The 27,406-nt window shown below is 48.8% G+C and overlaps 1 protein-coding gene across 1 annotated transcript in view; it reads right to left on the bottom strand.

Annotated features, from left to right (window-relative positions):
* klhdc8b (kelch domain containing 8B) overlaps window positions 1-27,406 on the bottom strand; it is a 108,596-nt gene that overhangs the window by 34,639 nt on the left and 46,551 nt on the right. The window contains exon 2 of the mRNA XM_023991065.3: window positions 6,240-6,404. Coding sequence (XP_023846833.1) covers window positions 6,240-6,404 — 165 coding nt within the window. The remainder of the gene's footprint in view (window positions 1-6,239; window positions 6,405-27,406) is intronic.

The raw sequence follows: 27,406 nt of genomic DNA, 5'->3' as shown, positions 1-27,406 counted from the left end.
TAGTGATGAGTATACCACTTTTGGTTCCGTTGCAGTGGTGTATAGTGATGAGTTATTCCACTATTGGTTCTGGCTGGCAGCTGTGTGTAGTAGAGTGGATTCATTCCCCTTTGGGGTTGGCTGCAGTGTGTTTGTGATGAGTCATCTCCACTTTGGGTCTGGAGCTTGGCAGTTGTTGTAGTGTGATGAGTATTCCACTTTGGGTCTGGCTGGCAGTGTGTGTAGTGATGAGTATTCCACTTTGGGTCTGGCTGGCAGTGTGTGTAGTGAAGAGTATTCCACTTTGGGTCTGGCTGGCAGTGTGTGTAGTGAAGATCATACACTGTGTCAGTCACTCTGCTATGCTGTTGGACCTGCAGGTAGTGAGAAAGGTGTGGATCCTATTGGACTTGGGCTAAAGTTTCTATCCGTGTTTGAGTAGACAGTTTGCACTACAGCATGTCAGTGTCAGAGGTTTGATCAGCCTGGACCTGCTGACAGTATTCCCACTGTGATCACACACTGATTGCTGACACAGACACAAAGCCTGACATGGTGTACTTCAAGTAATATTCATCTGGTTTTATTCATGGACATCACATGTCACGGTCTGTGTATTCAGTTAGATACGACATTATTATTCATCCAAAGAAAACAAATCAAAGGGAGTAAACAGACACATCCTACTGTAGTCCAATGAGCCTGTTCAATTATACATAACACAGAGTAGAGGGACATTAGATGAGGAGCACTGCTTCATCTTTCTAATTGTATACATTTAATCGATTTACAGTAGGTGCATGTACTATATTGTACAGGGGTGTGGTTGTTATATTGTAATAGTATAACAATGTGATTAGCATAAGGCTAATGAACAGCCCCGGCCCCTCTCCTACTCAGGAAGCTGAAACATGGGAGTCTGGGAAATGCTCTATGGAAAATGTCCCATTTACTACACGTCTTCAGTTCAGATCCCTGGTTGTCACACTGCAGTCCAAAAGTATGGGTCTGCTCTGCAGGCTGAGCCTGTTACCCCACGCCAGCCAGCACTGTCTGGCAGCCCTGTCTGGCAGCCCTGTTTGGCAGCCCTGTCTGGCAGCCCTGCGGTCCTCCATCAGTAGACAGAGAGAGAGAATAAAAGACAAGATAGGAGCGAAGAATAGCTACACATTCCGGGCTGTACACCACTCAGAGTAGCAGCTGATGTACAAGATGTTCTCAGAGAGAGTGTATGGAGGGGCTCCGAAAAGCTTCTCACAGTCAAGATGGGCAGTATTCACATACACACCCACTCAGACAGCTTTGATGACAGACCGCCATATTGAACTGAACCTTATACACACTGGGCCGGGTGAGAACTAACAGTCTGGCAGCCTGAAACACAGTCTCATATGCAAGCAAAATCATTCTAGAAACCAATGCCACTTTATGACAGTTCTACCCATATAAGGTAGTCAGCATACTACAATTTCAGCACCAATCTTATTTTGCTTGTACAGTAACGTGTTTGTTTCACATTAAATCATTGAGTTTATGGAGTGCACTGAAAAGGGTACTATATACATGAAAAGGGCATCAACATGTAGCTAGAGTACACTATACATTGTGAACACAGGATCCTTCTCCCACACTTCAGTAGGGTGAAATTGATGGGAAGAACCTCGTCCACTTACCCTCAAATCAAATCTTATTAGTCACATGCGTCGAATACAACAGGTACAGTGAAAAGCTGAATGCAACCAGCGTAGACCTTAAGGTGAAATGCTTACTTACGAGCCCCTAACCAACAATGCAGTTTAAAAAAATACGGATAAGAAAAATAAATAAAAGTAACAAGTAATTAAAGACCAGCAGTAAAATAACAATAGCGAGACTATATATAGGAGGGTACGGAAACAGAGTCAATGTGCAGGGTTAGGGTTAGTTGAGGTAGTATGTACATGTAGGTGGAGTTATTAAAATGACTATGCATAGATGAAAACAGAGAATAGCAGCGGTGTAAAAGAGGGGGGGGGGTGCAAATAGTCTGGGTAGCCATTTGATTAGATGTTCAGGAGTCCTATGGCTTGGGGGTAGAAGCTGTTTAGAAGCCTTTTGGTCCTAGACTTGGCGCTCCGGTACCGCTTGCCGTGTGGTAGCAGAGAGAACAGTCTATGACTAGGGTGGCTGGAGTCTTTGACAATTCTTAGGGCTTTTCTGGATGTCAGGAAGCTTGGCCTCGGTGATGTCCTGGGCCGTTCGCACTACGCTCTGTAGTGCCTTGCGGTCGGAGGCCGAGCAGTTGCCATACCAGGCAGTGATGCAACCAGTCAGGATACTCTTGATGGTGCAGCTGTAGAACCTTTTGAGGATCTGAGGACCCATGCCAAATCTTTTCAGTCTCCTGAGGGGGAATAGGTTTTGTCGTGCCCACTTAATGATGGTGTTGGAGTCGTACAGTCATGAGTGAACAGGAAGTACAGGACGGGACTGAGCACGCACCCCTGAGGGGCTCCTGGGTTGAGCATCCGCATGCGGATGTGTTGTTACCCACCCTTACTACCTGGGGGCGGCCCGTCAGGAAGTCCAGGATCCAGTTGCAGAGAGAGGTGTTTAGTCCCAGGGTCATTAGCTTATTGATGAGCTTTGAGGGCACTATGATGTTGAACGCTGAGCTGTAGTCAATGAATAGCATTCTTCAGGGCAGAGTTCCTTTGTCCTGTGTCTGTGTTCTTTTGCCCATCTTAATCTTTTCTTTTTATTGGCCAGTCTGAGATATGGCTTTTTCTTTACAAATCTGCCCAGAAGGCCAGCTTCTCGGAGTTGCCTCTTCACTATTGACATTGAGACTGGTGTTTTGCGGGTATATCTATCTGCCAGTTGAGYACTTATGAGGCATCTGTTTCTCAAACTAGACACTCTAATGTATTTGTCCTCTTGCTCAGTTGTGCATCGGGGCCTCCCACTCCTCTTTCTATTCTGTTTAGAGACAGGTTGCGCTGTTCTGTGAAGGGAGTAGTACACAGCGTTGTACGATATCTTCAGTTTCTTGGCAATTTCTCACATGGAATAGCCTTCATTTCTCAGAACAAGAATAGATTGACGAGTTTCAGAAGATTGTTCTTTGTTTCTTTGTTAGCGCATATAAAGCACCCACAAGCTACCGGTGGCTGAATACACAATCATCGTGGGATGAACGAGTGACGAATTTCCAGCCAAGGGTGGTCCATTTAAAAATAATTCCTTCCTCCCTCTCAAGTGTCAACTCGTCAGACGTAATGATACGTCATCAGAAGTGTCCACTTAATTTGAGGGCAGAGGGGATAGGGTGTGTCTTTTAAGTGTTTGGACTGCAGTTACTGATAAACAACATCAATCAAATAATTCCCCTCCGCCCTCATTGCTCCCTGTAATATGAATCTGCATCATACGCCTGCTAGCTAGCAAGCAGCGGCCATTCATCTATGTGTCTAGAGACTGGATTCCAGCAGGCAGTYACACAGTAACACCAGATAGAGGTACCAGCCAGCCAGCCAAACAGTAACACCAGATAGACGTACCAGCCAGCCAGCCAAACAGTAACACCAGATAGAGGTACCAGCCAGCCAGCCAAACAGCAACACCAGATAGAGGTACCAGCAAGAAAGAAAGAAAGAAAGAAAGAAAGAAAGAAAGAAAGAAAGAAAGAAAGAAAGGCAGACAGACGACAGACAGACAGACAGACAGACAGACAGACAGACAGACAGAAGCAGACAGACAGACAGACAGACAGACAGTAACACAGTAACACCAGATAGATGTCCAGAACAGACAGACAGGCAGTAATAACCAGATAGATATACCAGAGACAGACAGACAGACAGACAGTAACAAGAAAGTGTACAGACAGAAGGCAGTAACACGAGATAGATATACCAGACAGAAAGACGAGAGAGAAGACAGACCAGTCACAGACAAGCAGGGCCAGTAAACACGATAACACCGATAGATATAAGCAGGTAGACAGCCAGACAGGAACCAGCACCAGAAGCCCAGACGACGACCCCAAGACGGCACAGCAGAAGCCAGCAGTCCAGCCAGCCGCCAGACAGACAGCCAGACCAGCAAGACAGAAGAGACCAGGAAGACAAGATATGGACACAGTAGGAGGTAGGACTCGCGATTGGGCGAAAGAAAGTCGAAGAGGGCTGATTTGGGAGCGAGGGGAGAATGGAGAGTTGGGGTGGCGAGAGATGAGAAGGGAGAATGTGGGGTGTGGGGTAGAGTTGGAGCGGGACGGAGAGGACCCCAGGGACAGACAGACAGACAGACAAGCAGACAGACAGCAGAACGGAGCAAGCAGACAGACAAGCAGGCAGTAAACCCAAGTAAAACCAGATGAGTGTACAACCAGAACAGACAGAACGGGCCAGGCTTTATAAGGGAATAGATAATCTTTGGCCCCCCCCACCTATAAAGTACGCAGAGCCATGCCAGCCATGCCAGCAGCTAGCCGAGTACTGACAGACGAGTGGCGCAGACAGCCAGAGCGATACCTCGATGTACAGTGAACCAAGGATGACGCAGAACACCAGACAGGAAGTGAGACCAGACGAAAAGGACCAGACGAGGACAGACCAGACGACCAGACAACCAGGATAGATTATAACCAGCCAAGAGTACAGTACAGACAAGCAAGTAAGGACAGACAGATAAGACGAGACTCGACCAAAAGACCCGACAGACAGACAGAAGACGACAGAACAGACAGAGACAGAACGAGAGAGCCGAGTGGGGGAGGGCCCAGACAGCAGACCCTCATGGTCCAGACATGGCAGGCAGTTAGACACAGTACACGCAGTAGGTATGTATATCCAGCCAGACAGACAAGTGACGTGGGTGTTAATAAATTAGAGATAGATTTTAAACAGACAGACCCAGGAACAGGCAGAAGAGAGTAACACCCGAGATATGGGAGTGTAATTACAGCCAGACAGACAGAGAGAGCAGACAGACAAGGCAGGCCAGATAACACACGTAAACCAGATAGACTGTACATCAGCCAGACAGATCCAGACAGCAGAAACAGTAACACCAGATAGATTTACATCTACCAGAAAAAAGGGTACGTAACACCGATAATGTCCATCCAAGGTCCAGAGCGACAGGACAGACAGGGTGGTAACACAGTAACAAACCAGATAGATGTCCATCCAGCCAGACAGACAGACAGGCAGTAACACAGTAAAACCAGATAGATGTAGCATCCAGCAGACCGACAGACAGGCAGTAACACAGTAACACCAGATAGATGTACCATCCAGCCAGACAGACACGACAGGCGCGCTAAAATAGTAACACCAGATAGATGTACCATCCAGCCAGACAGACAGACAGGCAGTAACACAGTAACATCAGATAGATGTACCAGCCATGGAGAGGAGAATGTGGTTAATCTGTTCTCATGACCTATTTGAAATCAGATCAATCATGTTTGCTCAGAGACTCAGAGAACAGATCTACAGCTTTCCCTCACTCCCTGTCTGTTTTCTTTCTGTCTGTCCCTCACTCCCTGTCTGTTTTCTTTCTGTCTGTCCCTCACTCCCTGCCTGTTTTCTTTCTGTCTGTCCCTCACTCCCTGTCTGTTTTCTTTCTGTCTGTCCCTCACTCCCTGTCTGTTTTCTTTCTGTCTGTCTCTCACTCACTCCCTGTCTGTTTTCTTTCTGTCTGTCCCTCACTCCCTGCCTGTTTTTGGAACTCTCACAGAGTGAGTCAAGACTCAGAAAGTTCTGTAGAGCATGAGAGGCCGATGGGCCCGACCCTTCCCAGACGTCTGAGCAAGAGTGTGTGTGTGTCTGTGTGTGTTTGTATGTGTGAGAGAGTGTTGCTCTCCTATTCAGCACAGGTTCCTCTGATCCTCATGGTCAATTAGAAACGTGCATATTTAAATGTGTGTGTGGTACAACAGCGTGTACATGTGGAGTGTGTGGCCGTACTGTAGGTCAGATCTGAGCAGAGTAACACACAGTTGGGGGAGAGAGAGAGAGGGGCCAGTGTTGGCCGGTGCTTGAGCCTGTTTGGCATGGAGGACACTACAGTATGTTCTGAAACATGTCCCGCAGGCTGCCATTTAACTACAGGCCAACAATCTAACTGTGGTCCACCTGCCTAATCTCTCTTTTGACCTCTCTCTGCATGCTGTCTTCTGAGTGGTCAGAGGCGATGATACTGCCATTCCCCTGGGATGTGACTGGACAGAAGGGGAAGGGATGGGGGTGTGGGGGGATGGAGGAGAGGCCTACCCAGCACGTAGATCTTGTTGCCTCTCAGGAAGGAGGCGGCTCCATAGCGGGGCGTGGGCATAGAGGTCAGGGGCTGCCATTGGTCCTTCTCCGGCTCATAAACCCTCACCAGAGCCTGGGGCGTCGTGTCAGCTGCCATCCCTCCCAGCGCATATACCTTCCCATCTGACAGAGGAGAGAGAGAGGGAGGGAGAGATATAGGGGGGAGAGAGGGAGGGAAGGGGGAGAGAGGGAGGGAGTGCGAGAAGGAGAGATGGGGATAGATAAAGGGAGAGAGTTAAATATTTCCCATGTTGAACTAAAGAGTGGGCGTAATTTCATCAGTTCACAATTCCACTATCCAGAGAGTTAAAAGAATAAAAGTAAAGAACCAACTCAACCAACCAAACAAAAATGCACTTTGGTCTCTGACACTAACCTTGCTGTCATGCTGTGCCCCTATTCTTGATTATGATGTGTGTTATGATCCTCTGCATCTCTTTTTTAAAGTAATGATTCACATGTAAACACAATCCATGGGCCTGATTTAAAAATACAGATAACCCTGACTGAAGTTTCAAGGAGAAATGTAAATATCTCTGCTGCAGTGACATTAGAATATTAGAAAAAAAAGAACTGGAGAAAGAAAAACACAAGCTAAGCAAACATGGCCATCCTGCTGAAACGCTGCGGTTGCCAGCCAGATTAAAAGGGAGGGAAAAAGAGACTAGCGAGAGATGGAGCCAAACCCAAACAGATGTCTGCCTTAATGCCACTGAACATCCCTGTCACATACCGAGGAGAGAAATACAATGTATCACTCCCTGCAGGGTCTGGAAATAGATGGAACGATGGATGGATGGCTGGATTGATTACTATATGGATGGATAGATGGGTGGATTGCTAGAAGGCAGAGTAGAGGGAGGGGTTGGAAAGGTCAAGGGGAAAGAGGAGAGGAGGGTTGGGGAGAGGCGAGGAGAGGAGAGCGAGGGTTGGGGAGAGCGAGAGGAGGGTTGCGAGAGGAGGGTTGGAGAGTGAGGAGAGGAGAGGAGGTTGGGGAGAGGCGAGGAGGGTTTGGGAGAGAAGGTGAGGAGAGGAGGGTTGGGAGAGGGTGAGGAGGTAGGGAGGGTTGGGAGAGGCGAGGAGAGGGAGGGTTGGGGAGAGGCGAGGAGGAGAGGAGAAGAGGGTTGGGGAGAGGCGAGGAGAGGAGTGTTGGGGGAGAGAGAGGAAGGGCTGGGGAGAGGAGAGGAAGTAGAGGGAGGGTTGGGGAGAGGCGAGGAGAAGAGAGGAGGTTGGGGGAGGAGGTTGAGGGAGGAGGGTTGGGGAGAGGCGAGGAGAGGAGGTTGGGAGAGGCGAGCAGAGGAGGGTTGGGGGAGAGCGAGGAGAGAGAGGGTTGGGGAGAGTGTGAGGAGAGGAGAGGAGGTTGGGGAGAGGCGAGGAGAGGAGGGTTGGGGAGAGGCGAGGAGAGGAGGGTTGGGGAGAGGTGAGGAGGGTTGGGGAGAGTGAGGAGGAGGAGAGGAGGGTTGGGGAGAGGGAGGAGGTTGGGAGAGGTGAGGGAGGAGAGGGAGGGTTGGGGAGAGGTGAGGAGAGGAGGGTTGGGGAGAGGCCGAGGGAGAGGAGGGTTGGAGAGTGCGAGGAGAGGAGGGTGGGGAGAGGCGAGGAGAGGAGGGTTGGAGGAGAGGTGAGGAGAGGAGAGGAGGGTTGGGGAGGCGAGGAGAGGAGGGTTGGGGCCGAGGAGAGGAGGGTTGGGAGAGGTGAGGAGAGGAGAGGAGTTGGGAGAGGCGAGAGAGGGAGGTTGGGAGAGGCGAGGACGAGGAGAGGGTTGGGAGAGGCGGGGAGAGGAGGGTGGAGAGCGAGGAGGGTTGGGGAGAGGCGAGAGAGGAAAGGAGGGTTGGGAGAGGCGAGGCGAGAGAGGAGGGTGGGGGAGAGGCGAGGCGAGGAGAGGAGGGTTGGGGAGAGGCCGAGGAGGGTTGGGGAGAGGCGAGGAGGGTTGGGGAAAGGAGAGGGTTGGGGAAAGGCGAGGAGAGGAGGGTTGGGGAGAGGCGAGAAGAGGAGAGGAGGTTGGGGAGAGGAGGGTTGGGTTGGGTTGTGGAAGAGAGGAGGGTTGGCAAGAGGCGAGGAGAGCAGGGTGGGGAGAGGTGAGGAGAGGAGGGTTGGGGAGAGTGGGGGAGGAGAGGAGGGTTGGGGAGAGGCGAGGAGAGGAGGGTTGGGGAGAGGTGGAGGAGAGGGAAGGAGGGTTGGGGAGAGGCGAGGAGAGGGAGGGTTGGGGAGAGGCGAGGAGAGGAGAGGGAGGGATTGGGGCGAGGCGAGGAGAGAGAGGAGAGGAGGGTTGGGAGAGGCGAGGAGGGTTGGGGAGAGGCGAGGAGGGTTGGGGAAAGGAGAGGGTTGGGAGAGGCGAGGAGAGGAGAGGGGTTGGGGAGAGGAGGGGTGGGTTGGGGAGAGAGAGGAGGGTTTGGCAAGAGGCGAGGAGAGGCAGGGTTGGGGGAGAGCGAGGGAGAAGAGTGTTGGGGAGAGGAGAGGAGGTTGGGGAGAGGAGGGTAGGTTGGGGAGAGGAGAGGAGGTTGGCAGAGGCGAGGAGAGCAGGGTTGTGGGAGAGGCGAGCGAGAAGAGTGTTGGGGAGAGGAGAGGAGGGTTGGGGAGAGGAGAGGAGAGTAGAGGAGGGTTGGGGAGAGGCGAGGAGAAGAGAGGAGGGTTGGGAGGGAGAGGAGGGTTAGCACTCTATTAGCAGTCAGATTTGCGACCGCAGCATTGCACTAATCCAGAGAAGCAGGAGGATTTACTGGAAACACTTTCAGACAGAGAGCTAGAGCTCGGAATACAAAAACAGTTCTTCCTCTTTCCCTATCATGTACAGATACCCCCGTGTCCCTGTAGCCTGCTGCACAGAGTCTGACAGAGGTTTTGACCTGCTTACTGATCAGAACATGACTCAGTGCCAAACACACACACAGACAAACACACACACACACACACATACACAGAGAAACGAGGGAGAGAAGAATGAGAGAGGAGAGCATGAAGGAGGAAGCCAGAAAGAAGAGAGAAAAGACACTGCAAAGCAAACTAAAAAGAGAGATACGTGGAGAAGAGGCCTGGCAGAGAGATGACAAAGAATAAGTGATGAGGAAGTTAAATCTGAATGCATCCCTGCTTGTTTATTAAGACCATCACTGATTTGACAGTACCAGATTACAAAAATAATTCCGAAAACCAACTGCCGCCTCCTCTTCCAGGTCTCTACAATATCCCTTATTCCCTACTCATCTCCCCTTCTATCTGTGTCCACCCCTCACCTTCTCTCTGCCCACCATTTCTCCCCTCACCTTTTCTCTGACACTCACCTCTCTCTGCACCACTCACCTTCTCTCTGCACACTTTTCTCACCTCACTCTCTGCACCCTCACCTCTCTGCTTCCACTCACCTTCTCTCTGCTCCACTCACCCCCCCCCCCCCCCCCCCTCTGCTCCACTCACCCTCCCCTCGGCGCCACTTACCCCCCCCCTCTCTGCTGCACCCACCCTCCCCTCTCTGCACCACTCCCCTCCCCCTCGGCACCACTCACCCCCTCTCTGCCCACTCACCCCCCTCTCTGCTCCACTCACCCCCATCTCTGCTACACTCACCCCCCTCTCTGCTCCATTCACCCCCATCTCTGCTCCATTCACCCCCATCTCTGCTCCACTCACCCCCATCTTTGCTCCACTCACCCCATCTCTGCTCCACCCACCCCCTCTCTGCTCCACTCTGCCCTTGTATGGAGGGCCTCCTCTCAGTGAGCACCGTGGCCTGCTCCCTGTTAAAATCACAGGTCATAATGGCCCCTCACTTCTCAGAGGGAACAGAGCAGAGCCCCTCTCACACACACACACAGACCTGTGATTATCTGAGATTATCTGAGATGCAGAGGAGAGAACCCTCTCTCCCCGGCCCGCCCACACACCACTCATTAACATGTTACATCTAGCCAGGGTGTTCAGCACATTCAAACAGAGGAACAACTAAATCAATGACTACTTACAGATATGATGCATAACCATAACCATGGGAATGGGAATGTGTGTATGTGTGCGTGTGTGTGTGAATGAATGGGTATGAAAGTATCTGTGGATAAACTAATTCAGAAAAGAACAAAGAAAATGACAGTCAATACTTTTGAGTAACTGCATTCCCATTTTGAGCTTTCACCACCAAAACCTCTTTAAATAGGCTTTGATAGGCCTATCCCCTGAGAAATGAAATGACAAACGATAAACAAGCAAATATCAAACAGCCATTCAAAAAGACCTGTGGGAACCACTATCACAGCAGTCTAAATTGTTCAATGACATTCCTGGGTTTCACTCATTACAATCCTCCACATTAGATTGTCACAGATAGGGATGCTTTGGTTGTAATATTTCTGGAGGGCTTGGAGTTCTGCAGGCTATGAGACTCTACACATATCCTCTACACTCACTGTAAACAATACATGAACACAAAACTAATGATATAACATTCTCCATCCTTGCAAGTTCATTCTAATAACATTGAAAAAGCTAAACGTACCCCTTGGGTGTTAATAACAAAACATCAGTAATCACCTGTGGTTATCTGTTGTTTTTCTCTGTGCATATAAAACTAATCAGCATATGTTTACTGGCTGTGGTTGTAACAGGGAGAGGTAGGGAGGGGGAGGAAGAGGGGGGTCCCAGCTTCCGCTCTGGGCCCCTGGAGCATCCACCTCCTACCGGCTCGCCGCCCTGAGGTTCCACCGCACAATCACACGCAGTCTCCTCTAATTAAGGTAACTCTGCTCTGATCTATGCCCGTCTCCCAGGGAGACGCCATGGCAACCGCCACCCAGTAGACATTTATGGGGTGGAGCACATGGAGCTTGTGCAGGTGGTGCTGACTGGTGGACGATAATAACTTACATCATGACCCATGACCAGTGTGACACACCAATTAAAGATGAACAGAAGAATCACCGTTACCAACACAGAGCAGAGAGCCCACACAGCTCTGTGCAGTCACAGAGGGGCAAGACGCAACAACAATAACAGGAAATTAGATATGGAAAGTCGTTTTCTAACAGATACAAATAATCAACAGCTTTATTCACATGAACAAAGCATAAGATAAAGTCACAAACACACACAGCAGAAAATGTGATGTACTGTATACCCAGTCGACACAGAAACACATCAACCCTGCACGAAGCACATCCTGTTTCTCCAAAAGGAGAACAGTCTTATTAACTGACTGCTCTCTTCATCTCACATCCTCTCACTTTGGCCTCCACACACACAACACCACACACACACACACACACACACACACACACACCACACACACACACACACACACACACACACACACACACACACACACACACACACACACACAAACTCTTTTGAAGTTTGGTTGTTATGTGAAAAAGACACAGAGGCCATCGTTGTCACACGGTGCCTGTACACAGGGCTGACAGGTAACCAGACTGAGAGCTATGCACCATAGTCATGGAACAACAAGACAGGAACAAACACTCTGGAGATTTAAGGAATTACAAAGGAGGAAAGACACACAGCGGCGAGATTGAGGACAATCTAAATAAGAGATAAGAGAGAAAGAGTTACAGGGAGAACAAAGAAGGGGTGATATCTGTGAAGATGATAGGCGAGAGCCTAAAGACAGTTAAAGATCTGTTATGAAGGTTCTGTATAATTTCAGCCAGTAGTTTTGAAATCAGCGCTCACGAGCCAAAATGATTAATCTTTAACTGACTTTAATTTAATTGTAATTTATCTTGCAATTCGTATGATATGTTACGAATTCCAATTTGTACAATATGTTCTGAATTTCTAAGTGCTTAAGATCCCGTTAATCTCTTTAAGGCCCAGTGCAGTCAAAAACGTATTTCCACACTAAGAGGTTGGAATAATGCCCTTTATGGATGTTCGGTCTGTTTTGGTGGGATGGAGCTTTGGCCTTTCCACGGTGAATGATGAATAAGCTAAATCATGCAAATTATAATGTAATATAACGGGACTGCCCCGAAAGAGCTCCTGATCGACACAGTGCTAGCCTCTCTACATTGGAATCCTGTTAAGGCTAGGGCTGATTTCAATGTTTTACTGCTAACTTACAAAGCATTACATGGCTTGCTCCTACCTATCTCTCCGATTTGGTCCTGCCGTACACACCTACACGTACTCTACGGTCACAAGACGCAGGCCATCTTATTGTCCATAGAATTGCTAAGCAAACAGCTGGAGCAGGCTTTCTTCCTATAGAGCTCCATCTTTATGGAATGGTCTGCCTATTCATGTGAGAGACGTAGACCGGTCTCGACCTTTAAGTCATTACTGAAGACTCATCTCTTCAGTAGGTCCTATGATTGAGTGTAGTCTGGCCCAGGGGTGTGAAGAGTGAACGGCAAAGCACTGGAGCAACGAACCGCCCTTGCTTCTCTGCCTGGCCGGTCCCCTCTCTCCACTGGGATTCTCTGCCTCTGACCCTATTACGGGGGCTGAATCACTGGCATACCAGTGCTCTTCCATGCCGTCCCTAGGAGGGTGTGTCACTTGAGTGGGTTGAGTCACAGACGTGATCTTCCCCTCACGTTTTGCGCTCCCTCGGGCTCGTGCTGTGGAGGAGATCTCCGTGGGATATCCCCAGCCTTGTCTCAGGGTAGTAAGTTTGTAATCTGTTGATATCCCTCTAGTGGTGTGGGGCTTGCTTTGGCAAAGTGGGTGGGGTTATTATCCTGCCTTGTTGGCCCTGTCCGGGGGTATCGTCAGACGGGCCACAGTGTCCCCCGACCCATCGGTCTCAGTCTCCAGTATCTATACGGCAATAGTCTATGTGCCGGGGGCTAGGGTCAGTCTGTTATCTCCTGTCTTATCTGGTATTCTGTGTGAATTTAAGTATGCTCCCTCTAATTCTCTCTCCTTTCTCCCTCCCAGAGGACCTGAGCCCTAGGATCATGACTCAGGACTAACTGGCTGATGACTCCTGGCTGTCCACAGTCCACCTGGTCGTGCTGCTGCTCCAGTTTCAACTGTTCTGCCTGCGGCTAGGGAACCCTGACCTGTTCACGGGGCGTGCTACCTTGTCCCGGACCTGCTGTTTTCGACTGTCTCTCTACGCACTTGCTGTCTCAACCTCTGAATGGTCAGCTATGAAAAGCCAACTGAAATTTACTCCTGGATTACACTGTTGCATCATCTAAAACCACTGATAATTATTTGACCCTGCTGGTCTAGAACGTTTGAACACATTGAAGAACAATCTGGCCTTAAATTGCCATGTAATCTTATAATCTACACCTGGCACAGCCAGAAAGGACTGGCCACCGCTCAGAGCCTGGTTCCTCTCTAGGTGTCTTCCGGAGTTAATGCCTTTCTAGGGAGATTTTCCTAGCCTGTTTGGGTTTAGCTGGGGTTCTGGTAAGCACTTGTGACATCTGCTGATGTGAAAAGTGCTTTATAAATAAATTTGACTGATTGATTGATGTGTACTTTGCATTGAGTTGATTGGAACTCCCAGTGCGCTGATAATAAAGAATGATTAATTTAAGATTGACTTTGAGTTTTATTTCTTGAATATATATATTTTTTGAATATTGTATTTTCAGCAGTTTGAAGCTGGTGTGCAAAAATGAAAGTAAAGACACAAGAACTAATCTAAGAACGGGAAGCATATAAATAACGCACATAGAACAGATCTACCGCTTCTTAGACATGCTTTCAATGAGAATGACAGACCTATAACTGACATTTCTATGTGAATTGGTCAGTCGCCCAAAAAGTTACATATAGCAACTTAACAGACCAATAAGAAAGAGAGTCCAAAACCTCTCTGACAATAACAGCCAGTTTTCAGGTTGTCCTCTCCACTCAGACCACTCCCAGACAGTCCTAGCAACATTCTTGCTTGGGAAATTGCTCTTTGCTAAAAAGCTATTTTTGTTTATTTTTTACCATTTTAATAGAAAACAATCACAGATAGGTATTTAATTGTTACGCAGAAATGACTTGATATTGAGATAAAACAGCTGCACTGGACCTTTAAGAAGTTTAGTGAAGTAAACACAGTACCTTACGTGATGTTCATGGAAGTTACAGAGAAGAGCACATAAAAGGGTACATACTGTATGGTATAGTATATAATGACAGCTAGAAAAAGTATTTGGCACGAGTTAGTGGAGGAGACACTGACAGGGCTATAGAGAGTTATAGGTAGACAGAGCTAGACAGAGGAAGCTTGTAGTTCTTAGCTTACAGCGTACAGTACATTGTGAACTTACTGCAGTGGGATTTGTGTAATATATTCTTCTACATACTGTACCTGTATGTTGTCTGTACTCCCTTAGAAAAAAAGGGTTCCCAAAAGGGTTCTTTGGCTGTCTCCATTAAAAGAACCCTTTTTGGTTGCAGGAAGAACTATTTTGGGTTCCATGTAGAACCCTCTTTGTAAATGGTTCTACAGTATATGGAACTCAAAAAGGTTCTACCTGTCACGTTCCTGACCTTATTTCCTTTGTTTAGTCTTTGTTAGTTGGTCAGGACGTGAGCTGGTGGGCATTCTATGTTTTGTGTTTCTATGTTGGGTTTATTGTTTGGCCTAATATGGTTCTCAATCAGAGGCAGGTGTTTGTCATTGTCTCTGATTGGGAACCATATTAAGGTAGGCAGTTTCTCACTGTTCGCTGTTGGTCCTCCTCTCCTTCCAACGACGAAAGCCGTTACACTACCTGGAACCAAAAAGGGTTATTCAAAGGGTTATCCTATGGGGACAGCAGAAAAACCCTTTTAGGTTCTAAGTAGTGTTATGTTCCCTCATCACTCAACAGAAATAGGGAACAAACAAATAAGCCACGGACAACCAGAACAAAACAGGTGGAGTTTTAGGAGGGGTTCTCAAAGACACTCATGGGGGTGTCCACTGAAAGTTGACTAGCAACAAGAATCTGAGTCCTAAAAGACACCCACCATAAGTGCCCACTAAATTTCCCCCAGAAAAGGCAAACCAAAATAAAACCCCACACCAATTTGTAATTTGGAGCCAAAAATGGAGCATACCAAATAGGGAGACAAAATAAAAGGCTTTGTATTCAAAAATGTAAAGAGGGAGAGCTAAACAGCGGTTACGCTCTTCCAACATCTCTCATGCCAACTGGAGCATCGGCTCTGCAGCTCTTATTAAAGGAGAAGTATACCCCAATCCAGAAACTCCCAAGTGATTTGGGTCACYTGACTTGTGATGTTGCTGGATGCAGGCRTTGCTCTGCTCCATTGCCAGTGAATTCACAAAGTGTGGACAAATTTAACGTTTATTGAAAGTGTACAGCTGAATCAGCTATTTTTGTCAAATGTACAATKGTTTTTGTGTCAGGAAATGTGTACTTTTCCACCTCAAACATTTACCATTATTATATTTAGCCGACTGCCACAGCTGCGGAGATGGGTAACAACTGTATATGTGCGCCCTCGTGGGGGAGACCTTTCAGCCTCGACCATCTACATACATSTTTATAGAAATGTTTTCAAAATGATTGAAAATTCAACAAAGAGATATATAATTTACATAAGTATTTACACCCATGAGTCAATACTTTGTAGAAGCATCTTTGGCAGCGATTCCAGCTATGAGRTTTTCTGGGTAAGTCTCTAAGAGCTTTCCACACCTGGATTGTGCAACATTTGCCCATTATTATTTTTTTWATTCTTCAAGCTCTGTCAAATTGGTTGTTGATCATTGCTAGACAWCAATTGTCAGGTCTTGCCATAGACCTGAAAATGGTCAAAACTCTAACTCGGCCAGTCAGGAACATTCACTGTCTTCTTCGTAAGCAACTCCAGTGTAGATCTGGCCTTGTGTTTTAGGTCACTGTCCTGCTGAAAGGTGAATTAATCTCCCAGTGTCTGTTGGAAAGGAGACAACCAGGTTTTCCTTCCTTTATTTTATCCTGAAAAACTCCCCAGTCCTTAACGATTACAAGCATATCCATAACATGATGCAGCCACCACTATGCTTGAAAATATGGAGAGTGGTACTCAGTAATGTGGTGGATTTGCCCCAAACATAACACTTTGTATTCAGAACAAAAAGTTGTTTACTTTGCCACATTTCTTGCAGTATTACTTTAGTGTAAAGCAAACAGGATGCATGTTTTGGAATATTTGTATTCTCTACAGGCTTCATTCTTTTTGCTCTGTCAATTGTGGAGTATTGTGGAGTAACTTCAATGTTGTTGATTAGTCCTCAGTTTTCTCCTTTCACAGCCATGAAACACTGTAACTGTTTTAAATTCACCATTGGCCTCAGGCTGAAATCCATGAGCGGTTTTCTTCCTCTCCGGGAACTGAGTTAGGAAGGACGCCTTTATCGTTGCAGTGACTGGGTATATTGATACACCATCCAAAGTGTAATTAATAATTTCACCATGCTCAGAGGGATATTCAATGTCTGCCCTTCTTTTGCAAAGRATTGGAAAACCTCCCTGGTGTTTGTGGTTGTATCTCTGTTTAAGGGACCTTACAGATAATTGTATGTGTGGGGTATGAAGATGAGGTACTGTAGTCATTCAAAAATCATGTTAAACACTATTATTTCATATAGAGTGAGTCCATGCAACTTATTATGTGACTTGTTAAGCAAATGTTTAACTTATTTAGGTGTGCCATAACAAAGGGGTTGAATACTTATTGACTCAAGACATTTCAGTTGTTKATTTTTTATACATTTCTAAACATTTTGAAAAACATAATTCCACTTTGACATTATGGGGTATTGAGTGCAGGCCATTGAATRTAATACATTTTAAATTCAGGCTGTAACACAACAAAATATGGAAAAAGTGAAGGGGCATGAATACATGAAAGCACTTTAAATACTTCTTCAGCCAACCTAGCAGCACTGCGTGTGTATAGACAGCCCTTCAGCGACGATGCATAAGAACAAGATATACAATCAGAAATGATGGGGACAGAAAACCGAAGGATATTAAAAGATACAGTTGGGCTAAAGTGAAAACAAAAACCCACTAATGATTCCGCTCATAGAGGTTTAGAATACGTTATCATTCAATAAAGTGAAGGTTYGCTACTTATAGTACTCTTTGGATAGGCCCAGCTGGAACAGGGTTGCATCTCTGATTCATCCTTGGAATACGTTAAAAAAAATCCAGGAGACCAGAGTTCCTCATCTGTCGGCATTGGAGCCAGTGGCCACAACTGCACCACCAGTCTTTGTTGATCCTGGGGATGGGTTGGGGCTGTGGTCCAGCTGCTGTTTTGCATCTTCGGTGGCTAGAGCGGCAGCGGCCATCTGAAGCTCAATTATTCATCAGGCTCAAATAAATATGGTTCGACAACACCATCGGCACCCGTCCAGTAGTTTCTTCATCACTTGTGAGAATTTCGTCATTAGACATATTTGTAGTTGTCACGACTTCCACCAAAGTCGGGCCCTCTCCTTGTTAGAGCGGTGTTCGGCGGTCGACGTCACCGATCTTCTAGCCATCACTGATCCATTTTTKATTTTCCATTGGTTTTGTCTTGTCTTCCATCACACCTGGTTCATATCCCATCAATTACATGTCTGTTTCCCCTCATGTCCTTGTCGGTGATTGTTTGATTGTATGTTTGTGCAAGTTATGTGTTGGTGCGCGACGGGTTTTGTACCCACCTTGATTATTATATATATTTTGGTTTTTGGAGTTTTGTTCATTTTTATTAAAGGTCACACTGCCGGTCGATGCCGGGTGGGTTCCTCTGGGAATCGAGGCAGCAGGCAGGGCGCTCTGGCGTCATCCCAGGTGAGCTGGCACCATCCTCACCCAGAGTRCTCTGCTGCACATATGTTTGTTTCTGTCACTTTTCCTGAGTTTTCCCCGCATTCCCAGCATAAGGCGCTCGTCGATTCAGGCGCGGCTGGGAATTTCATTGATAAACATTTAGCCCATAGTTTAGGGATCCCCATTTTCCCGTGGATGTGCCTTTCCCCGTTCCTTTGGGGAACCGCTCCTTTGGGCATGGTGATGCAGGGGGGTCATAAGGAGAGAATTAGTCTCTTCCTTATTGACTCTCCTGCGTTTCCCGTGGTGCTGGGCCTACCCTGGTTAGCTTGCCATAACCCCACTGTTTCTTGGCCACAGAGGGCTCTCACGGGGTGGTCGTGAGAGTGTTCAGATAGGTGTTTAGGGGTTTCCGTTGGTGCTACTACGGTGGAGAGTCCAGACCAGGTCTCCACCGTGCACATTCCCKCTGAATATGCCGATTTGGCTATCGCCTTCTCTAAAAAAGAAGGCAACTCAATTACCACCTCATCGATGGGGCGATTGTGCGATAGATCTCCTGGTAGATGCTGCACTTCCCAGGAGTCACGGGTATCCTCTCTCACAGGCGGAGACGGAGGCTATGGAAACATATGTCTCCGAATCCCTGCGTCAGGGGTAKATTCGGTCCTCCACTTCACCCYTCTCCTCGAGTTTCTTTTTTGTGAAGGAMGGAGYTCTGCGTCCATGTATTGACTACCGGGGTCAAAATCAGATCACGGTGAGGTATYGTTACCCGCTACCGCTCATAGCCACAGCGATAGAGTCAATGCACGGGGCGCGCTTCTTCACCAAACTAGATCTCAGGAGCGCTTACAACCTGGTGCGTATCCGAGAGGGAGACGATTGGAAGACGGCTTTCAGTACCACCTCAGGGCACTATGAGTACCTCGTCATGCCGTACGGGTTGATGAAGGCGCCATCAGTCTTCCAAGCTTTTGTAGATGAGATTTTCAGGGACCTGCACAGGCAGGGTGTAGTGGTGTATATTGATGACATTTTGATATACTCCGCTACACGCACCGAGCATGTGTCCCTGGTGCGCAGAGTGCTTGGTCGCCTGTTGGAGCATGACCTGTACGTCAAGGCTGAGAAATGCTTGTTCTTCCAACAGTCCGTCTCCTTCCTAGGGTATCGCATTTCCACATCAGGGATGGAGATGGAGAGTGACCGGATTTGCAGCCGTAATTGGCCGACTCCCACCACAGTTAAGGAGGTGCAGCGATTCTTAGGGTTTMCCAACTACTACCGGAGGTTTATCCAGGGTTTTGGTCAGGTAGCGGCTCCCATTAGTTCACTGCTGAAGGSGGGTCCGGTGCGTTTGAAGTGGACTGCTGAGGCGTACTGGGCTTTTGGTCACCTGAGGGCTTTGTTTACCTCGGCTCCCGTGCTGGCCCATCCGGATCCCTCTTTGGCGTTCATAGTGGAGGTGAACGCGTCCTAGGCTGGGATAGGAGCTGTGCTCTCTCAGCGCTCGGGTACGCCACCGAAACTCCGCCCTTGTGCCTTCTTCTCAAAAAAGCTCAGCCCGGCGGAGCGAAACTATGACGTGGGGGACCGGGAGTTGTTGGCTGTCGTCAAGGCCTTGAAGGTGTGGAGACATTGGCTTGAGGGGGCTAGACACCCTTTTCTCATCTGGACTGACCACCGCAATCTGGAGTACATCTGGGCGGCGAGGAGACTGAACCCTCGCCAGGCAATGTGGGCCATGTTTTTCACCCGTTTTGTGTTTACCCTTTCCTATAGACTAGGCTCCCAGAACGTTAAGGCAGACGCATTGTCCCGGCTGTATGACACAGAGGAGCGGCCCATGGATCCCTCTCCCATACTCCCCGCCTCTTGCTTAGTGGCGCCGGTAGTGTGGGAGCTGGAAGCGGACATTGAGCGGGTGTCACATGCAGAGCCCACTCCCCCTCAGTGTCCAGCTGGGCGTCTGATCATTCCGTCTGCTGTCCGCGACCGGCTGATCTATTGGACCCACACYTCACCCTCCTCTGGTCATCCTGGGATCGGCCGAACGGTGCGCTGTCTTAGTGGGAAGTACTGGTGGCCCACTTTGGCTAAGGATGTGAGGGTTTATGTTTCCTCCTGCTCGGTGTGAGCCCAGTGCAAGGCTCCTAGGCACCTGCCCAGAGGTAAGCTACAACCCTTACCTGTTCCACAACGGCCGTGGTTTTTCTAAGTCCTGTCGTCTCCTCCCTTTGCCCGGTCTCCCTACGGCCCTACAGACTGCGGAGGCCCTGTTTACTCACGTCTTCCAGCACTACGGGGTGCCTGAGGATATAGAGTCTGATCGGGGTCACCAGTTCACGTCAAGGGTCTGGAGGGTGTTCATGGAACGTCCAGGGGTCTCGGTCAACCTTACCTCAGGTTTTCACCCCGAGAGTAACGGGKAGGTGGAGAGAGTTAACCAGGATGTGGTTAGGTTTCTTAGGTCRTATTGCCAGGACCGGCCGGGAGAGTGGGCAGCATTCGTGCCCTGGGCAGAGATGGCCCAGAACTCGCTCCGCCACTCCTCAACTAACCTCTCTCCCTTCCAGTGTGTATTGGGGTATCAGCCGGTTCTGGCTCCTTGGCATCAGAGTCAGACCGAGGCTCCTGCGGTGCGCAGACCGTCACCGCAGCGAGGCCCCGGTGTTCGCCTGCCCGTCCGCCTGCCCTGTCGGAAGCTGGGTCCGCGGTTTGTGGGGCCATTTAAAGTCCCGAGGAGAGTGAACGAGGTATGTTATAGGTCACAGCTTCCCCCCGATTACCACATTAACCCCTCGTTCCATGTGTCTCTCCTCAGGCCGGTGGTGGCTGGCCCACTCCAGGAGTCTGAGGTGCGGGAGGTTCCTCCGCCGCCTCTGGACATTGACTCTGTTCGTTCCATACTTGATTCGAGACGTCCACGAGYTTCAGTACCTCGTGGACTGGGAGGGGTATGGTCCGGAGGAGAGATGCTGGGTTCTGGTGGAGGACGTGTTGGATCCTTCTATGCTGCGAGAGTTACACCGTCTCCATCCGGATCGCCCTGCACCTCGCCCTCCGGGTCYTCCCCGAGGTCGGTGTCGATGCGCTGCTGGAGCTGCACGTCAGGGGGGGGTACTGTCACGACTTCCGCCGAAGTCGGCCCCTCTCCTTGTTCGAGCGGTATTCGGCGGTCGACGTCAACGATCTTCTTGCCATCACTGATCCATTTTAAATTTTTCATTGGTTTTGTCTTGTCTTCCATCACACCTGGTTCATATCCCATCAATTACATGTTGCGTATTTAACCCACTGTTTCCCCTCATGTCCTTGTCGGTGATTGTTTGATTGTATGTTTGCGCAAGTTATGTGTTGGTGCGCGACGGGTTTTGTACCCACTTTGATTATTTTATATATTTTGGTTTTTGGAGTTTTGTTAACTTTTATTAAARGACTCCGTTTATACCAAGTTCGTTCTCCTGCGCCTGACTTCTCTGCCACCAACACGCACCCATTACAGTAGTTTGCTGTTTACTTTGTATAACTAATGTGTAATGCTCAGTTATTACCCATCTCTGCTGCTGTGGCAGTCGGCTACGTAAAATCATTATTTAAAATAATCGCAAATATTTTAGGAGGAAAAGTACACATTTCCTGACTCAAAACTGATAGTACATTTGACAAAAATAGCTCATTCAGCTGTACATTTTCAATAAAACAATGAATTTGTCCATACTTCGCAGATTTCTAAATCATGAATTCACTGGCAACGGAGCAGAGCGAGGCCTGCATCCAGCAACAGCACGACTAGTTTTTGCAGCTGTTTCAGTACAGCACAGCCACGTCATCTCCTTGCTCTCAGGACGGGCTCTGGCCTGGGCCACGACCATATGGGAGTAGAAATCAGACATTTGTTTTAATTGGCAAAACTTCACCCAGGAGATGAAGAGGGTTTTTGATCACCCCATCAGTGGCAGGAACGCTGCTCAAAGACTCATTACGCTTCGGCAGGGCAGCCAGAGCATAGCTGATTACACCATTGACATTAAGACGCTCGCCGCTGAGAGCGGTTGGAATACAGAGGCAGTTCACTCAGCCTTTCTGAACATACTCAGCGAGGTTATCAAGGATGAACTGGCTTTCCAGGACAACCTTGACACTCTGGATGAGCTTATCGTTCTGGCCATCCGGATTGACAACTGGCTTCGGGAACGTCGTTGTGAGAGGACGGAGGGGTTCCGAGTTGTTTCCAGTGTTCCTGATTCGCCTTCGTATCCTTCAGAGGAGCCGATGCAATTGGGAGGCACAAGACTTTCCGCTCCGGAGAGAAGGCGCAGGATTAACGAGCAACGTTGTCTTTACTGTGGACAGTCTGGACATTTCTGTGCCTCCTGTCCCAAGCTGACGGGAAACGGGATGACTCGTGAGTAGAGGGGAGAATACTGGCGAGTCAGACACAGTCTCCAGCTACCGACATGGCATGCACCTTGCTTTCGGCCAACCTGCGGAGTGACAATGAGCAGTTGGACATTCCTGCTTTCATAGGCTACCGGCTGTTTTCTGGATCGCACATTAGCTCGCCAACAGGTGCTGTCTCTCACTAAGCTGGACATTCCGTTGTCGATCACTGTGCTGGATGGTCAACCATCCAAAAGGTCTGGGAAGGTGAAGCAACTCACCATGCCTATTCAGCTATGAGTTCTGGATTATCATGTGGAGTTTATCCAGTTACATTTGGTGGACTCTCCTGAGCTTCCCCTGGTTCTTGGACATCCGTGGCTTTCAAACCATAATCCTCAAATTGACTGGCCATCGGGAAGAGTTCTGGGATGGAATCCTTCATGCCAGTCCACATGCCAGCAACTCTCTCCACATCTTTCCGGCCCTGCTTGTCTGGAGGCTTCCGATTCTCCTGTTACCCCGGCTGGGGATGACAAGCCTGATCTTTCCCGCGTACCTCGGGATTACTGTGATCTGGGTCAGGTCTTCAGCAAATGAAGGGCCAGTGAACTGCCCCCTCACAGGTCCTACGATTGTGCCATCAACCTGCTCTCAGGTCCAGAGACCGCAGCCATGAACAGTTATACTAAGGAGAANGCCAGTGAACTGCCCCCTCACAGGTCCTACGATTGTGCCATCAACCTGCTCTCAGGTCCAGAGACCGCAGCCATGAACAGTTATACTAAGGAGAATCTGGCCTCCCGGGTGGCGCAGTGGTCTAAGGCACTGCATCGCAGTGCTAGCTGTGCCACCAGAGACTCTGGGTTCGAGCCCAGGCTCTGTCGCAGCCGGCCGCGACCGGGAGGTCCATGGGGCGATGCACAATTGGCCTAGCGTCGTCCGGGTTAGGGAGGGTTTGGCCGGTAGGGGTATCCTTGTCTCATCACACACTACGACTCCTGTGGCGGGCCGGGCGCAGTGCGCGCTGACCAGGTCGCTAGGTGTACGGTGTTTCCTCCGACACAATGGTGCAGCTGGCTTCCGGGTTGGATGCGCGCTGTGTTAAGAAGCAGTGCGGCTTGGTTGGGTTGTGTTTCGGAGGACACATGGCTCTCGACCTTCGTCTCTCCCGAGCCCGTACGGGAGTTGTAGTGATGAGACAATACAGTAACTACTAACAATTGGATACCACGAAATTATTAAAAAAATAAGGAGAAGCTGGCGGCTGGTTTTATTCGGCCGTCCACTTCACCTGCGGGAGCGGGTATTTTTCTTTGTTGAAAAGAGGGGTGGGGGATTACGTCCCTGTATCGATTACCGGGGTTTAAATAACATTACCATCAAGAACCATTACCCTCTTCCTCTTTTGTCGTCAGCCTCTGAGAGACTCCAGGGAGCTACGTATTTCTGAACATTTTATTTATGGAACACGTACAATCTGGTGCGCATCAGACYGGGAGACAAGTGGAAGACAGCATTCAACACACCAAATGGACATTATGAGTACCGTGTCATGCCGCTTGGACTTACAAATGCTCCAGCCTTTTTCCAGGCCGTGCTGTGCGACTTCCTTCACCAGTTCGTGTTTGTGTACCTGGATGATATCCTCATCTTCTCCAGGTCTATGTTTGAACACATCCAACATGTTCTTCAAAGACTCCTCTCTCACCACTTCTTTGTGAAGGCTGAAAAGTGTGAGTTTCACATTCCTCAGATCTCCTTCRTGGGTTACATTGTGTCTCAGGGCTGTGTACGGATGGACTCCCAAAAGGTCAACTGGCCGCGGCCCAGCACAGTCAAGCAAGTCCAGCGTTTTGGGGGTTTTGCTCATTTCTACTGGAGATTTGTGAGATACTTTAGTTCGGTGGCTGCGCCATTGACAGCGCTCACCAAGGGTTCAGCTGGGCATGTAACCTGGACCCCTGCTGCTGAGAAGGTGTTCTAGGACCTGAAACATCGGTTTTCGTCTGCACCCATTCTAGTTCATGCGGAATCTTCTCTTCCCTTCGTGGTAGAGGTGGATGCCTCTGACGTTGGCGTGGGTGCGGCTCTGTCTCAGCGCTCAGTTACAGACAAAAAGCTTCATCCCTATGCCTTCTTCTCCAGGCGTCCCACTCCAGCAGAGAGGAACTATGATTTCGGCAATTGGAGCTTCTTGCAGTCAAACTGGCTTTGGAGGAGTTGCGGCACTGGTTGGAGGGTTCAGAACATCCCTTTACGGTTTGGACTGAATACAAGAACCTGGCCTACATCCAGGAGGCTAAACGCCTCTGTCCCGACAGGCTCGTTGGGCTCTTTTCTTCACTCGGTTCAGATTCACGTTATCTTACCGTKTGGGGTCTAAGAACGTGAAGCCGGATGCCCTTTCTCGTCAGTTCCCCAGCTCCAGTGAGGATCGGCTGCTTGGATCTATCATCGCCAGGTCGCTCATCCTTGCGCCATTGTCCTGGAGTAAAGAGACTGTAGTGAGGGAGGTGCAATGTAGGTAGGCAGTTCCTGATGGCTGTCCATCTAACATACTTTTTGTTCTTCTTGAGTCACGGTCCATCCGGGAGGGCAGCGAACACTAGAGTTTCTGAGGAGGTGGTTTTGGTGGCCCTCGGCGAAGGTGGACACTCGGACCTTTGTGGCGGCCTGTCCGACATGCACCCGGAAACAAGACTGCTCGTCAGCAGCCTCTGGGGCTTCTTCCTCCGCTGCCAACACCTTCTCGACCCTGGTCTCATCTCTTTATGGATTTCATCATGGGTCTTCAATCCTCAGAGGACCACAATGTACTCTGGTCATTGTGGACCACTTTTCCAAGGCGACACATTTCATTCCGCTGCCTAAGCTTCCATCTGCCCGTGAGACTGCTCAGCTACTAATTCAGCATGTTTTCCGCCTTCACTGACTTCCTCTGGACATCGTTTCCGACCGAGGCCCCCAGTTTGCCTCCAGATTCTGGAGGGCGTTCTATACTCTTCTGGGGTCATCAACCAGTTTGTCCTTGGGCAATCACCCTCAGTCCAATGGTCAAARGGAGCGGGTGAATCTGGATCTGGAGACCGCCTTACGGTGCTGTGTGTTCGCCAACCCTGCCACTTGGAGTCAGCATCTTCCCTGGGTGGAGTACGCACACAACACTCTCCAGTGTTCCTCCAACGGCCTGTCACCATTTCAGGTTTTGTACAGATACCAGCCTCCTCTGTTTCCAGATCAGAAGATTGAAGTGTCGGTTCCATCCACTCAACGTCTCATCTCTCATTGCCACCGGACCTGGAGGAGGGATCGGTCAGCGGTCCTCAGCTCGGGTTCAATGACAGGCCAACCATCATCGCCGTTCGAATCTTCTCCTGCATCCAGGCTAGATGGTATGGTTGTCTACTAGGGATCTGCCTCTGCGTGTGGAATCAAGGAAGTTGGCACCCCGGTACGTTGGGCCATTCAAGGTTCTGCGGCGCATTAATCCAGTGGCCTATCGTCTTCGTCTTTCCCGGTCCATGAGGGTTCATCCCATCTTCCACATCTTCAGACTCAAGCCTGTGGTGTTCAGTCCTCTGGTTCCGGTCACCCAGCCTCCACCAGCCAGCCTATACTGTGCGACGCATACTCTCCAGTCGCCAGTTCCAGCATGGGACTCAGTATCTCGTGGACCGGGAAGGTTACGGTCCTGAGGAGCGATCCTGGGTTCCYGCTCSYGACATTCTGGACCTGTCTCTTATACACATCTAGATGTGTATAAGAGACAGGGTATAGTCCCTGTCACAGTTTCTGTGTTATTTGATTGTTGTTTCCTTAGGTTACTGCTGGAGGGCACCCTTACCCTGTTTTCTAGTTTCCAGGTTACCCTGAGTATTACTTCTGTCTCTTATACACATCTAGATGTGTATAAGAGACAGCTGCTACCCCTAGTGGAACGTCAGGAGCTGTTCCTTGAGGGGGGGGGGGGGGGGGGTGTCCTGTCACAATATCTGTGTTATTTGATTGTTGTTTCCTTAGGTTACTGCTGGAGGGCACCCTTACCCTGTTTTCTAGTTTCCAGGTTACCCTGAGTATTACTTATTGGATTCACCTGTGTTTAATTACCTTCTCTGTTCACCTAGTTGCCTTGTTATTTAGGTTCCTCAGATGGCCTGTATCTTTGCTTAGGTCTCATGTTTAATTAGTGTGCTCTTGTGCGGTTGCCTTGTTTCTGTTAAGACTAAATAAAAGTTCTGGATTTACCCTTACCTCTGCTTGCTGGGTTTCTTTGCACCTGGGTTCGAGTTCGTACTAGCATTATTGTTACAAGCACTACAAGAAGAGAGAGGGAGAGAGGGCAAACTCCACTAGTTTTAATGACTTGGGAGCTTCTGGATTTTGGATACACTTCTCCTTTAAATATCACCTGAGAGAGAGAGAGAGAGAGAGAGACTAACAAGGCGAAAAAGTGCAACAATTCCTGGCGAACAAGGATTAGGGTGACCACATGCAGGACAACAGGATGATTTTGCGGGACAGTGGAGCCTACATTACATTTTTGGGGAGCTTTAAAAAAAACATCCTAAAATGTCATAATAAAATAATTTTTTACACCAATTTTTTGGGGTGTAACTAACGAAGCTATAACATTTGGTTCTGTTATGTAGAAACCTAAATCAGCCCCATTCTGTGAAACGTGACAGAGCCACCCTCCAGTGCACACTGCACTGAATGAGCTAATTGATGCAAACCTAGCCTACACTGTATGATTTTTATGTCGAAGATAATAAGTGTACAGTTGAAGTCGGAYGTTTACATACACCTTAGCCAAATACATTTAAACTCAGTTTTTCACAATTCCTGACATTTAATCAGAGCAAATTCCCTGTCTTAGGTCAGTTAGGATCACCACTTAATTTTAAGAATGTGAAATGTGGGAATAATAGTAGAGGGGAAACAACGTTGATTCAACCACTGTGAAGCCCAGTAGGAAATTCCTGCACATGCAAACGTATTTGGTGATTCTGAAGGATGATA

The sequence above is a fragment of the Salvelinus sp. IW2-2015 genome, linkage group LG7 (assembly GCF_002910315.2).
Source record: "Salvelinus sp. IW2-2015 linkage group LG7, ASM291031v2, whole genome shotgun sequence".
Lineage (NCBI taxonomy): Eukaryota > Metazoa > Chordata > Actinopteri > Salmoniformes > Salmonidae > Salvelinus > Salvelinus sp. IW2-2015.
This window is presented reverse-complemented; position numbering and strand designations above follow the sequence as displayed.